We start from the raw sequence: 15827 nt of genomic DNA on the forward strand, positions 1-15827 counted from the left end.
TGATTTCCAAAAGGATTCTTTGAGAGACAGAAATGTTTGCACGCACCTATAATCCAACTTTTTTGCATCGGATCAGGTAATCCAGACCTTCCTCATCTGAAAAAAAATCTCTCATTTTTTTTCATAAATAGTACTTAAGAAGTATTTTATTAAGCTACTTGATTGCGTGTTCCAGATTCAATATAATTTCTATGTGGGGGAGGTGCAGAGTGTAGTGGGTGTGAAACTAGCAGAGAATGATTCTGTGGCTCTGGCAAAAAATGTTTGACAACAGAAGTCTCCCATCCAACTTTTAGGTAATATTGATTTTCCTAAATGTAATATTAACATTTCCTAAGTTCCAGCTTCTCTTTCAGTTCAGGTTTCCTCCTAAATATCATTGTAGGATCTGAGGCACTACAGAGGCCAAGGTAATAAAGATAAGCTACCGTTATTATCAGCTTTTATTTTGTTTCTGCCTTTTCCAGATAACCCAATTACTACAAAATTCCTTCATATAAATGTCTATAGGAAACAGATATTCTTAATATTGTAGGATTCCCCTCAGAAAAGAAGAGATCCTTAAAAGGAAAAAAGGTCAGAAGAGTTTTATTTACAGCATTGCTGCTCTGAAGAGTTACATCAGCAAAGTAAGTGCACATTTTTATACACAGCCACTAATGCATTCAGGATGTTGCCATAATCTTGAGAAGAGTAAGGTAAATTCCTTTTCAACATTTAAGGAACAAAAACATTTGTATGTCAGAAAAAGTGCAAAGCCTTCCTTGGTGTAACTCTACAGATTTCAGCATGCCTACATTTGGCATGAATTGGCCCAATAGTTCTTTCAGTTTTTTTAGAGAACTTTTAGATAGTTAATTTAATTACCACCATAATATACCCATCTGAGTCGTTCTTACTCCAGTGGGAATACTTCCAGTTCCATAACTACTCCCAATTACTGTGTATGAGAGATCAGAATTAAGAAATCATTCAACCTTCAATCTACCATTCTCAAAGCAACATTAATAAAAAATAAAGAGGGAGTGTTCCTATTTTGAATTCCTATATAGCAAGAAAAGAAAGGTTCTGATCAAAATGTCTAATGTAATGTCACTACACAGAATACAATTGAAAAAAACAAATTGATAAATGGTATAACCCAGAGATTCTCTTCTGTTTGTACTTGTGGGGTTTTGAGGGGGATAATATATGCTAGTTGGTGTGAATGAAGCCATTGGACAGTACTCCCGATAATGCAAAAGAATACAATTCCAGTGGAGACAGTGTGACACGTACTCAAGTTGGTGCACGTCGGTTTTATCACAGCTCAAGTCAATGACAAACTACCAGTTTATATTTGCTGGTGAGCGGGGCCAATTGTGTATTGATATAAAAGCTGGGAATGTTTAGAATTCGATGCATCCCATAATTGCAAAATGTAGTACGGATTGTTTATTATCCTAATATTTGGAGTTCTGTCTGTTAAATATTAGTGTCTCTCTTTCTTGTTATCACTCCAACAGATGACCTACTCTGACAGAGACTCTGGTGAAAACCAAACCATCGTTGGTGAGTTCATCTTGGTTGGGTTCTCATACCTTGGTGAGCTGCAGCCCCTTCTTTTCCTCTTCTTTCTGATCACCTACCTCATTACTCTGATGGGAAACTTCCTTATTATTCTCCTTATAAAGCTTAACCCCACACTTCACACCCCCATGTATTTCTTCCTGGTGAATTTGTCCTTCTTGGAAATCTGTTATACAACCAGTGTGGTCCCCCAGCTGCTGATTCACCTCCTGGTGAAACATAAAAACATCACCATAGCTGGCTGTGCAGCCCAAATGTATGCCTTCACCATCCTGGGTCTTACAGAATGTTTCCTTCTGGCAGCCATGGCTTATGACCGCTTTGTCGCCATATGCCATCCGTTTCGTTACACAACCATCATGAACAGTCGGGTATGTATAATACTAGCAGCTACCTCATGGATCATTGGCATCTCAGTGGAAGTGATTCAGACCACATGGATTTTCAGTCTGCCCTTTTGTGGTTCCAACCATATCCATCACTTCTTCTGTGACATTCCACCAGTAGTGATGATGGCATGCACAGACACATCCAAGAATGAGATTGTGTTCTTGGCTGCTTCAGTGCTGTTTATCATGAGCCCTTTCCTGTTGGTAATGCTGTCTTATATCCGCATCATCTCCACCATCCTTGGGCTATCATCGGCAGAAAGCAGGAAGAAGGCCTTCTCAACCTGTTCCTCCCACCTCATGGTGGTAATCTTGTTCTATGGAACAGCTCTTTTTACCTATACAAGACCTAAATCCAGCTATTCACCTGAGAGTGATAAAATGATTTCCCTCATGTACTCAGTTGTGACACCAGTTCTGAATCCTATAATTTACACATTAAGAAATAAAGAGGTGAAAGCAGCTTTTAAGAAAACAGTAGAGCGTAGAATCTTTTCATGTACTCAGAGAAATTAAAGAGAAAAAAAACTATATAGTTGGTTAAATGGGAGAAAAATCAAAATCAACAAGCAATTTCTTGAATTGTATCAAACCATCTTTTTACTGAGGTTTTGTCATTTAAAAAGAAATTTTAAAAAATCTAAGAAAACAAGAAGAGCAAATAATCTGCTTATCCTATGCTGTCCCAGGGGGATACAAGTGGAGGCCCCAGAGCACCCTCCTGTGGCGGAACCTGAGGTAGGGCTTACCCGCCCAAAGATGGAAATGAAAACCCCTGAAAATGGGGCATACTTACTATTTTCAGGAGATACAGAGCCATGCCAACTGTGCCAAGATGAAGTGCCCACGCAATTCGTCAGCTGCTTTTAGTGCCAGCTGGGAGCAGCACCAGTGGATGACATAATAGAAAAATGCTGCCCGGGTGATTTAAAAGCCAGCAGCAAGTAAATGGATGGGAGAGCAGCAACGCTGGAGCCAGAAGACAGGGCTGCTTCCCGGGCTGCACACAGGTTGTGTAAGCAGCTTAGCAGGGGACCACACAGAGACCCACAGGAGGGGTCCCAGGTCCATTAAAAGAATTATCACCCTGGCTCAGCAGGGCTGCTGGATCAAGGAGGACCACGTAAAGGGATCCTGAGGGCCACAGACATTGGACCTATGAATGGGGTGGGCTGAGGCCCTTTACCCCTACTATTTCTTCCTTCTTTTTTCTTAATTTTTATTTTGGAGGTTACACAGAGGTCCAAACCAGGGAGAGAGACTTTGAGAGACCTCTCAGGTGAAGAGAAGAGCCAAGGCAGTGCAGCGGACCACTACGCCTCAGAAGAAGCCTAGACGCAGTGGTGAGGATGGTCCCACATTCTGTAGTCATCCAGTGTGAAGGGACACTGAGAGATGGACAGGGAGAAAAGACAGCAGGCAACAACATCAAGGGACAGGCCGGCAACCCATCATCCAGCCATCCTGAGGGTATGGCTGAGGTGTTGGGGAGCACCTGGTTTGTGAGGAACCATGAGAAGGAGCCCAACCACTGAAGAAAAGAAGATCAAGTTGTTACAGGCAAGTGTCGGGGCCTCCCTTGGGGGTGAATGCAACCCAGCGCCTACGCCCCAGGGACACACCCTGTGGCCAGCACCAGGTGTGCACTCTGAAGTCACTAGAGAGCGCCTATATGAGGCCAGGCGGGTGCATATGCTAAACGGAAAAATCAGAATATGAAATTTAAGAAATCCTTACTAAAAAATAATTTTAAAGGAATATTTCATCACACTTTAAATTTAAAACAACTCCATCTAACAAAGATTGTTCAAAAATTGAATGAGGAGATCTAGTTTAAAAAACACATCCTCACAATTTGAATGTAATGCACTTCTCTTTATCCATACAAAGTTCTTCATCTGCAGCCTGATGAAGGCTGTTTGTGCCTGAAAGCTTGCTAAGAATACTTTTTCCAACTATTGGAGTTCGTCTAATAAAAGGGACGATATTTACCCAAAGAACCTTGTCTGTCTATGTCCTTAGACCAACATGGCTAAAACCGATGCCCCTCATAACATTGTTGACCTTTTTAGCTGTTCACCATCTCTCCAGAGGGGGTCTAAATTGATTCCCTTTTTAATCTATACTTTTTAATCTATACTTCCTTTGAAGTCCTTTTAAACTATTGAATACATTTTCCTATTACTCTCTACTCTATCTTCAAATACCACATGCATCTGAATCCAAAGGAATCCTGAATTTAAGATTACCACCTCACCCCCACCCCCCAAAAATTAGATTGCACATATGTACAATAGATAAATTTGTTATAATTTGGCATGTATAGAGTCTAATTATTGGAGGATCATCTCAAATCTGTCCCTGCATTGCTGCAATAGAAAAAGCAATATGAGTGGGGAAGGTGGTGAGAGAAGCAGTAGGGAGACAGGTGCTAGGGGGCAGGTAGTGACAAGGTGGTGTATGTGGAGATATGGGGGGGGCAGGTCAGGGGGGAGTCAAGAAGAGGAGGGAGAAGTGGTGGGCAGGTCATGGTGGGGTCAAGCAGTTTTGTCCCCTGACTCCTCTCCCCTGCATCCCTGCCCCCCCTGCTGCCTTCCTCCTTTCTGCCGGCCCCCACAACCTCTGCCCCCTCCACCATCTCTCCAACCCTCTGCTGCACAATCCTTGCTCTGGTGCCAGAAGGTTCCATCCCTGCTCCAGTCCAGGCATAAAGTATGGCCCCAGCCCAGCCCATCACAGCCCAGTAGTAGCAGTGGTGGAGGCAGCTCTGTCTAGGCCTTGGATCTGGGACCAGAGCTGCCACTCTGGTATGGATGCTACTGGGCCATGTTCCATGCCCCTGGCTGAAGCCCCAGAGTTTTCTAGCACTGTAGCAAGGGTAACTGGTGGGGGGAGGTGCAGGTCAGGGGGCAGAGGCAGTGGGGGTGGATATGAGGGAAAAGGAGGGCAGGGGCCCAAGATGTGAGGGCAGAGGTGCTGGGGGTGGAGGCAAGAAGCAGCTGTGGCTCCAGCTCTGATCCTGACTCAGGACCAGAGCCATAGCAGGTGCTTTCCTTCCCCCTCCACTTCATACTTATTTCCAAACATAAGGTTCTTCCCCAGCCCCATGTTAAATGGGGGAAGGGGAAAAACCCTCCTCTTGGAATTGAGTAAATATAGTAATCCTTAGTATTTTTTAACTTTATAGTTTCTCTGAGGAGGATTTAGAAATAAAGATATATGTATTATTACTTAATTTACTCTCCTATACCACCCCACCCAAAAAAACCCCCTCCAAAACAAAACAAAACAAAACAAAACAAAACAAAAAAACTCAAACACATTCCTGGAAAATTCCACCCAAGAATTTCTTTATCTGGTTAGCGCTGTATTTGAAATGGACCATAATAACAGTGCTATGAAGTTTTCCTTATATAATTGCTTGGGGGTCTGTCAGTGTTTACTAATATTACACCTTGTCTATGTATACCTTCAGTATATCTGTGTGAGAATAAAATGTCGACCACTTGGGCATTTGCTTATGGTAAGAAACACAGCAATCTTTCTGCCTATGTATTATATAAATAACTTGTCTACCAAAACCCTTGCATATATATATCTAGGGCCAATACTTCTTCATCTTCTATCACTCAGAAGGCACCTGAGTGATAATTAAGAGGCTCACAGTAATCCTACTTCATTTTCCATGAATGCCTGGAAAAATGTTCATGAAAATAGTGAGTGGGACCTCATACTCATCCTTGATTTGTTAGTGATTTAATCTTATGGCTAAGATAAAAATGTGTTACAAAAGTTGACCCATTTTTTTGTTTTTTTTTCATCTGCAGAGAGTAATAATATTGCATTTATACACCTAAATACTGTCTGTGCCAGGTAGATGTCAAATAACATATGGGTACTAGTTTCTTAAGCTAATCCTAAAAATATTCATTAGTAATAAAGTGAGTTGATCTGTATCATTATGGCATGTTGAAAGGGAAGAGGAGGCTGGAATCTCTGAACAAGTGCCCTAATGGGTCAGCTATTAAGATAAAACATAGGGAAGCCATTCTCCTCCTCTTCCATCTGTTTTTGAGCAGTTATAAGTATACCTTGGCAATTCCATTGTACTGGGCATGGAATTAGAGAAATATAGAACTTTCATTAAAAAATATGGTGCTACATAAATGGCACTTAGTTGTGTAAAAATGATATAGAAGTCACCCATTCAAGTCTCAAAATCTGAAGTGCCCTGACTGGAAGTGAATTCATTTTCTAATATGTTGCTGTCTAATAGGTTTAGGGGAATTATTATCTTAACTGAAATTCTCAAAGAAAAGATGTGTGAGGGGAGGGAGGGAGGAGGATGTAATTCATAAATAAAAAGAAATAGAACAAAAAGAAAGGAGATGTAGTATGCCCTTAACTCTAAGGAAGGAAGGGTGGAGGGAAGGGGAAAGGGAGGGTTTTTTCCAAACCTGTAGAATAACAATAGTAACAACATAAGATATATGTGCACAATTGTGTAATACTCCAGGGGACTAAGCATCAAACACTCATCAGTAACAAAAACATTCATATTACCAGGAATTGAAACTGGTTCACCCAACCATTTAATACTTGCTGGGCATGTCTACACATACATTGATGCACTTTTACTAATACACATTGCATTTAGTGCCTCCAATGTGAGAATTAAATAAATGCACTTCAGGCTGCCCTAATGCACAGTACCAAAATCCCATGTTTTTAAAGTAATGCTTAATGTGCAGTAGCTTATTTTACTCTACATTAATATAATCACATGTTGTTTATGTGACACTTTAATGCACAGAAAAATAGCTATTGCACATTAAAATATATGTATAGATGTGCCTGCTGTATATCTTTCAGTTTGCAAAGTGCCCCATTAATGGCCCTGAGTGATAAAAATGATCTTCGTTTGGTTACAACACAAAGTGTCAAAAATCAAGTGAGATTACGGACCAAGAAGTGAAAGAGATGGAGGTCATTGTCAGAGCAGGTCCCTGCAAGCTGGTTTCTGTGGCTTTTAAAGGTTGGCATTTTGGCCTGATCCATTAGGAAATTTCCAGATAGATCACACCCCCACCCCCCACAGCCACTTGGTCCAGGATAGAGAACATATACCTAGTCTCACAGAAGTCCAGGTACAGGGTGCTAAAGAGGGCACCAAGAGCAGAAAAGAGTGGCTTTTGCTGCTTTACATACCTTCCAAAAGGTATGATACCAAGAGTGAAGATCACTGGTTTTCCTGGCAATGGTTAGCTTGTATAGGGTGTACTAGGCTAGGCAGGCTTGCTCCAGTATTGCTGCTCCTAAACACCACCTCCAGGGAAGTTAGGGTGAGTAGAAGGAAGGTATTAAATAAAGTCTTCTTCACTTCCTTATCATAGAAAAGTTAGGTCACTGATGCTGTTGAGTCTGTGGTGAACACAGTTGTCCATGACTACTGACTCCATGCAGGATACACCAGTGGTGGTCACCAATTCTCCTGGCAATGGTTAACTTGTACAGGGTGTGCAAGGCTTGCTCTGGTATTGCTGCTGCAAGGTACTACCTGAAGGGAATGTTAGGGTTGGTAAAAGTTCATGGGTGGGACACTTTGTCCCTATGTGCAGTGCTTTCCCAGACAGGATCTCAAAGCAGATCCCACCCCTCTTCCCTTTGGGCATGCTGCCCTGTGGGGTCAGGCCACTCCCACGATCTCAAAATTGCGCTGCTAGACAGGAGGGTGCGGTGTACAATTGCACATACACAAACACAGAAATCAATTAGGTGCATGCACACACACACAGAATCAATTACCAGCAAATGCACACCTGTCAACAGTTCAAACACCTACACACACGATACAGACCAAAAATTAGATCAGTATCAATTATAAATAACTGCATACCCAATACACACATGGCTCACTAATTCATATATCATGCACACAGTGACATATATGTATATCAGTTCACATACATACCACTCACCTACACGTACACACAGGTGAGTTCCTAAGTTGGGTGTTGTGATGTGTATGTATGTATGTGCTTGGTGTACTTGGGATACCTGGGGAAAGGTTAAGGTAAGAAAGTGAAAGTGTAGAGAGTGAAAGTTGCCGGGACCGGGATTAGAACTGGTAGACTAGAGAGAACTGGGCTGAAGAACTGAGGCTTGGGGGTTACTATAGGTTAATTGACCTTAATTGATTACAGGACAATGCCCAAAGACTGCAGAACAGAGGAGTGATGCTGAAGAGAAGCCGGCACAGAGGCTGGGACCAAAGCCGGAGCTACAGGGGAGCCAAAAGGTAAGCGGGGAGAGAGAAACTGGGGCAGAGGGTGCAGGGGAGAAGGTGCTAGAAAGGGTGCGAAGGAAACTGGGGGCTGGCTCTGGGAACCAGGGCTGCTGATGCCAGGAGCTGGAGAAGGGCTCCAGCTGCTGAGAAACCTGTGGGGCAGCCCAAAGGAGCTGCAGGAAAGTTGGTGGTAGACCAGAGGACTGTGGAGGGATAAGGGGCAGCTAGAGAGGGTGTGGAGGAAAGCTGGAGAACACAAAGGAAAGGGGCAGGAAAGGTTGGGAACAGAAGGCAGAGATAGATGGGGAGAGGCAGCAGGAGAGAGAAATGAGCTGGGCTGAGAGGCTAAAAGTGGCAGGAAGAGCTGCGGAAAGACACAGGAAGAAGGCGGTGGACAGCAGAAATGGGGCCAGGAGGCTAAAAGCAGCAGAAATGGTGGGAAGGGCTGCGGAAAGAGGTGGGAAGAAGGCAGTGAACAGCAGAAATGGGACAGATAGACTGCAGAAAGCAACAGGGCCAAGAGGATGCAGCAGGTGAACAGAGAAGGGACAGAGAGGAGCTGAGAGGTAGCAGGAAAAAGTGCGGGGAGGAAGCTGAGACAGAGAGACAGAGACCAGAATTTAAGATGGGGAAGGGACCGGGGCTCAGTAACATACAACCCACCTCGGGGTTACAAATGACAGTGGTTTTATTGAACAGGGGACATGGTGACACAATATCTTATTGGTTCCTTTGTGCGCACACACGCACGCACACATACACACACTGGCAGCAGGGGTTAAAGAGGCTTGGTGCAGGGGCTGAAGTCTGGGAGGAGAGAGAGTCCAAATTAGAGGAGGAAATGTGCAGGTCATATCTACCTATCCCAGGTTGAAAGTTGGTCCTCGATGGCCAGTCAAGGTCTCCTTCAGCTCGCTTTTGTCCAGAGGGGGTCGACCGGGCCTTTGGGGTATATAGGCAACGTGACATGGAGCTGGTCTGATTCAGATAGAAATGGCATTCCTACTAGGTCTGTCTACACTGCCCCTCTTTATAGGGGCAGACCTTGTGTGACCCTAGTGACAGGAGGCATGCCCAGGCAAGGGTTAGCCCCTGATGTACTGAGCATGTGTGCTTCATGCAGGGATGTGCAGTTTCGGGTGTCTGTAATGGTGGGGTACAATGGTAGACTTTCTGGTTCTGCAGCGTCTTTTGTCTTTCAAAGGCTGGGTTCTTGTCTCTGTTCCTGGGTGAGGTCTGTGGTTCCTGGATGAATCAATGTGAGGTGACGGCTAGGTCATTACAGGCCATTCAGTAGAGGCCTGCTACCATTGTATTTGAATCATTCCCAATCACTCCCATTCACCCGGGAGCCAATCTACATGGGAGGGGTAGACATGAGGCACAGTTACAAAACAGGGGATGGCTGAGCAGAGAACACAAGATGGAGGCTTGACATACAAAATGGAAACTTGACATTACTTTGGTTCACTTACTAACACAGGCCTAATCCATATAATAGCCATATGAAACAATAAAAATCAATATGAAAATGATAATAATACAATATACAACAGTGAAAATCAATACAAACCTAACAGAACACTATTTACAATATAAAAAAGGGGCTTGTCATATAAGAACTTAGCTTACCTAATACTACCAAAACCTACTTATAAGGGATAGAGAGGTCAGACAGAAAGTTAGAAATGGTTAGGGAAGGGGAGGGAATGCATTTAAAACAAAACAAAGCAAAACAAAACAAAACAAAACAAAACAACTGGCCGGGTTTGCTACAGGCACAGGAAGGGACAGCAGAGTACTGAGTCCACTGCCCTCATTGCTGTCCATCTCAAGTGGAAAAGGCAATGATGAGCAGTCTGTCTATCAAGTTTCCATTGGGGAGGGCTGGTTATGTATTGAGATGGTGCTCCAGGGCAACAACCACATTTGCAGGGAGGACATCTTTCACTTTGGCCAAGAGGCATGAAACCTAGTAGAATGCAGACCAAGCCAGATGGCCAGGGATTTGCTGAGACCTGGGCAGACAGGCTTGAGTCAAGGAAGTGTATCAGCTTGATGGTATGTGACCAGGACAGGGGAAAAAAATGACACTTACAGAGGTAAGGCTCAGTGCCCTTTTGCTGAAAGGCTAGATTATAAAGCAGGGACTCCTGCACGAGTGCCGGAAACTACAGATGCCTGGGCTGGGGTCTCAGTCAAGAGGCACACCAGGCCCAGGCCAGGCTATAGTAGAAGAGTGGGAGGGGATCAGAACCCAAGAGGAAAAGTTCCCAATTCAGGCTGAGGTCCCCCACCCATCACAGGAAGGCAAAGGCCACTAAGGGAAGAGCTCATTAGCAAAGAGCTAGGAGGAGACAGGCACCTTTGAGCAGACCCCGTCTGAAATGAGGTCACAGCAGAGTTCCCAACCAAGCCAGCTTCAATCAGGAGGCAGGGCAGTTCATCCCCTGAACTGGTTCCACGTGCAGCAAGCCCAGAGATGTGCCCTGGTCCAAACTGGGCTGAGTGAAGCAATCAGGGCACCTAATCCCCTGTAGCCACAAGAAGAGGCCCTAACTGCTCTCGCCCTTAAAAGTCAGGCCCAATCTCCCAAATCCTTACACAAGTAAAAGCAGAAATTGTTGTTCATGACCCTCTGTGTGCTCTCTTGCTGACACTCTGGTTTGAGCCATGCCTCTGGCTCTGGCTTTTGATTTTAGTAGGACCTTTGGCTTATATGGTTCCACTGTTTGTTGCTGATTCTGGTTTGACCTCCAGTTCTGACTTCTCTTATTCTGATCCTGGTTTAACTTTTAGCATATCCTATCTCTGTTGGCTACAAATGTCCAACTCAGGATCCTTAAAATTCTGGTTTATTAGGCGGATTGAAACACTGTAATGAACTTAAATCATAAACCTTGGGGCTGGTCCCCCCCCCCCCCACACACACACACACATGCACACACACAGTAGCAAGATACAAGAGTAAGGTATACCTATCCCACAGGCGCTGGAGTCTGTCATAGATTCATAGATGCTAGGGTCAGAAGGGACCACAATAGATCATCGAGTCCGACCCCCTGCATAGGCAGGAAAGAGTGCTGGGTCTAGATGACCCCAGCTAGATGCATATCCAACCTCCTCTTCAAGACCCCCAGGGTAGGGGAGAGCACCACCTCCATTGGAAGCCCATTTCAGACCTTGGCCACTCTAACTGTGAAGAAGTTCTTCCTAATGTCCAGTCTAAATCTGCTCTCTGATAGCTTGTGGCCATTATTTCTTGTAAACCCCGGGGGCGCCTTGGTGAATAAAACCTCACCGATTCCCTTCTGTGCCCCCGTGATGAACTTATAGGCAGCCACAAGGTTGCCTCTCAACCTTCTGTTGAGGAGGCTAAAAAGGTCCAGGTTCTCTAGTTTCTCCTCGTAGGGCTTGGTCTGCAAGCCCTTAACCATACGAGTGGCCCTTCTCTGGACCCTCTCCAGGTTATCCGCATCCCTCTTGAAGTGCGGTGCCCAGAATTGCATGCAGTACTCCAACTGCGGTCTGACCAACGTAAGTACTACCAGGGGAAGTATCACCTCTTTGGATCTATTCGTCATGCATCTGCTGATGCACGATAAAGTGCCGTTAGCTTTTCTGATGGCTTCATCACACTGCCGACTCCTGTTCATCTTGGAGTCCACTAGGACTCCAAGATCCCTTTCCACTTCCGTGCCACCCAGCTGGTCATTTCCTAGGCAGTAGGTGTGCTGGACATTTTTCCTACCTAGGGTCAGTACTTTGCATTTCTCCTTGTTGAACTGCATCCCGTTGTTTTCTGCCCACTTGTCCAACCTATCCAGGTCTGCCTGCAGCTGTTCCCTGCCCTCTGGCGTGTCCACCTCTCCCCATAGCTTTGTGTCATCTGCAAACTTGGACAAAATATACTTCACTCCCTCATCCAAGTTGCTGATGAAGACATTAAAGAGCATTGGTCCAAGGACCGAGCCCTGCTGGACCCCACTGCCCACACCCTTCCAGGCCAAAACCGAGCCATCCACCACAACTCTCTGGGTGCGACCCTCCAGCCAATTCGCCACCCACTGGACTGTGTAATCATCCATGTCACAGCCTCTTAATTTGTTCACCAGTATGGGGTTGTATACCGTATCGAAAGCCTTCCTGAAGTCTAAGTATACGACATCCACCCGAACTCCTGAATCCAGGCATTTCGTAACCTGGTCATAAAAAGAGACTAGATTAGTCAGGCACTATCTGCCTGCTATGAACCTGTGCTGGTTTCCCCTCAGCATAATTTGTCCTGCTGGGCTCTCGCAAATGTGAGCCTTGATAATTTTTTCAAAGACTTTGCCAAGGTTGGAGGTGAGACTGACTGGCCTATAGTTGCCCAGGTCCTCCTTCCTCCCCTTCTTGAAAACGGGGACCACATTGGCCCTTTTCCAGTCCAATGGGACTTGGCCCATGCGCCACGAGCGCTCAAATATTCCTGCCAGTGGCTGTGCAATGACTTCAGCCAGTGCTTTCAGTACCCTCAGATGGAGCTCATCTGGGCCTGCCGACTTAAAGGCATCCAGTTCTTCCAAGAGACTCTGCACCATCTCAGGGTCTACGTATGGAAGTCTGGCGCCTTGCTGCTGCCTCTCTAAAGCCCCAGTGAGAGACTTGTCTTGCCCCTCTCTTAGGAACACTGAGGCAAAGAACTCATTGAGGAGTTCAGCCTTGTCCCCCCTGTCCGTCACCAATTGCTTCTGCCCATTAGTAGAGGTCCTATTCCTCCCTGGGCCTTCCTTTTACTCCCTATATATCTAAAAAACAATTTCTTTTTGTCCTTTACTTGGGATGCCATCCTCAGCTCCATGCTAGCTTTAGCCTGTCTAACTGCCTTCCTACAAGCGCGAGCAGAGGAAGTATATTCCTCTTTGGTAATCTCTCCCTGTTTCCACTTTTTATGTGCTCCCCTTTTGGCCCATAGGCTGCCCTGGATTTCCCTGGTCAGTCAAGGCTTCTTCCAGCATGGTGTTATCTTCCAGAAGGGGGTCGCCGACTGGTCCTTCTGACTGGACAGGTGGGGTACTGGTCAAGTTAGAGATCAAGTGGGCTCCGCTGAGGGTCACTTTTCACTGATTTTTATCTGTCCTTGGCAGTCTTTGGTGACTCCCCAGTTTTCAGGTTTGCCCAATCCAGGGGTCGTTGACCCTCGTGGGACTTCTCCCTTCGGTGGCTACTGGATGGCATCTGTCAGTCCCAGGGGTCGTCCACATATACTGCAGGTTTGGGAGTCTGTTGATGAATTTTGAATAGGGGTCTGGGAGCGGTCGATCTGGAGATATTCAGATCAAAAGTTGGTCCCTGGCATTGATTAACTCATGCCAGGTCTTCTAGCCCTTGATCAGTGATGTTTAGAGATGTCCTGGTTGCTATATTGTATCTATTGATTTCTTCCGTTGGCTGATCTGCAGTTACCCACGTGTTAATTGCTGCCTGCTACTGTGTTAAGCATTCAATCACTGATTCACTCACTCTTTCAGGGGCCAGCCTGATACAGGGAAGTGGCAGTTTGACTCCTGCCCTTGTTAACATTGTTACAATGTATAACTTACTTATGACACTAAACACTTTTAATTGAAAGTTGAAAGGTGAGGAGTATAAAATATAAGCTACAAAAGTAATGCCATGGCACACAAATAGATAAAAATACCAAAATACAAGGGGAGATACAAAATGCACACTTACAAATGTTAAAACACAATTCCTTATCTTAAAGTGAAAGAAAGAGGAAGGAAGAAAAGGTAGAAGAGGAAAAACATATCCAAGGAGGGGAGAACAACTGCAGGAAAGAGGAAAAGGGGGCTTTCTGCTACATCTCCATCTCTTGGTCCAGGACTGTCTCAAATTTGGGTAGTTTTCCTAATTCCATTTTTGATGCCAGACCCCTCTGGACCTCCCTCTCCTGAGGAACCCATCCTGAACTCCGCTTATGCCTCAGATGCCTAAGCACTAGGCCAAAGTCACCCATGCTTTAGTTGCTAATGCTGACAGCCCACTGAGCAGATGAGTACCCCATGTTGTGTATGGGGTTGGCCCAAAGATCCAGGCATCAGATTACACGGCTTCACAGGGCAGATCCAGGCCATAGGCCATATGTTTGACACTCCTGCTCTACACAGTGAATGGGGAGTTCTGAGTGCCACTAGGAAATGAGGAGGACATGGTTGTATTGTCCTCTTTAGGATATGGGTAACTGAGTCATGTGTCTTCATTCGTCTTATTATTAGAAAAATAGCTGCTTGATATTTTTGGAATTCAGGTGCTGAAGGGTCTACTGTTTAAAGCACTTGTCTAGGACATCAGAGACCTATGTCCTAGACCCTCCTAATCCTGGTGGGATTTAAATTCACATCATTTCCTTCTGAGGAAAGTGCCTGAAACATAAACCCACAGATTAGGCTGTGTGAGGCCCCTTCCAGTTTTCCAGTGACCATCTTTAATTGGAAAAGGAACAGTCTATGGCCCAAAAACAGAAGAACCAAATGGTTAATAATCACATATATCTATTATCCTCATTCGGCATATAAAAATGATGTTTTATTTTAAAATACCACACCTCTTGTGGAAAATCATGAAAATGTGCACACTTTGAACAATACATAAAACACAAAATTTACAAAACAACTTTTCTTGCAAGTGTTCTAAACAACAAAAACAATAGAAGCTTCACAAAGTCAGGCTGTTGAATTTTAGCCTTCCTGAACATCCATATTTCCCAATAATATTGAAATAGCTAGATATTGTAGTCTGAAATTTTATTGAGAGATGTAGGCCAAAGGCCCTCCTGTCAGAAATACATATATTGAAATATTTACTGTTTAAGCAGTGCTTATGGAAATGGTGCTGCCATACATTTTCATTTGGTGTGTTTGAAGACAGATCATAGGATGACACAGCTCATTGGATGATCACCTAGTGTTACTTATGCAAACTAATCTTATGTGGCTAAGTGGCATTTACATCCATTTATAGACATCATATTTTTCATGGATTAATCCAGACTACAGGCATCATTATATACATGTGGACAGCTCTATTGTGAATTAAAATTGGCTCTAGTCTGAATGAACTATTCCTCATTGAATGAGTCTTAAAGTTAATGCAGACTAGGGCAGTCTGACCTAGGCAATTTAAATGGTATTAAGTAATGTTATAGATGTAATGTAGACATTATACATTATATATATAATATAGGCACAAGAACAGCAAGCCCCAGATACCTCCCATAGTTATAGACAAATAAATGGCAGGTGTCATGGGGCTTGCTGTTGCACATTCCTACCACCAGGTGTTGCAAATGAATGCAGTTTGGTGGCCCCGACTGTGAGTGGCGTTATTGCTTACCATGTCCAGTCGGGCTGTGCAAGGCTTCAGACCACAGTTTGGAGAATCACAGGCCACCACCCTGCAGTTTTCACCCCCCTGTGGTGTAACACATACATGTGACATGAGTTTTGCTTTCAAGAACTTGGGGTGCTGCTCCCCCCAAACCCCTGTACTGATCTTCTTGAAACTTGGCAGGCTTCATGCTCTCAGCAGAAGCTACTATC

The 15827-nt window shown here is 44.6% G+C and overlaps 1 protein-coding gene across 1 annotated transcript; it reads left to right on the top strand.

The window, feature by feature from the left end:
* Positions 1-1505: 1505 nt before the first annotated feature.
* On the top strand, positions 1506-2474 carry LOC102569239 (olfactory receptor 10A4-like). The gene has a single exon (XM_006268311.2). It carries the CDS (start codon positions 1506-1508, stop codon positions 2472-2474), a length of 969 nt encoding a protein of 322 aa, XP_006268373.2.
* Positions 2475-15827: the final 13353 nt, after the last annotated feature.

This window comes from Alligator mississippiensis, chromosome 7 (assembly GCF_030867095.1).
Source record: "Alligator mississippiensis isolate rAllMis1 chromosome 7, rAllMis1, whole genome shotgun sequence".
Lineage (NCBI taxonomy): Eukaryota > Metazoa > Chordata > Crocodylia > Alligatoridae > Alligator > Alligator mississippiensis.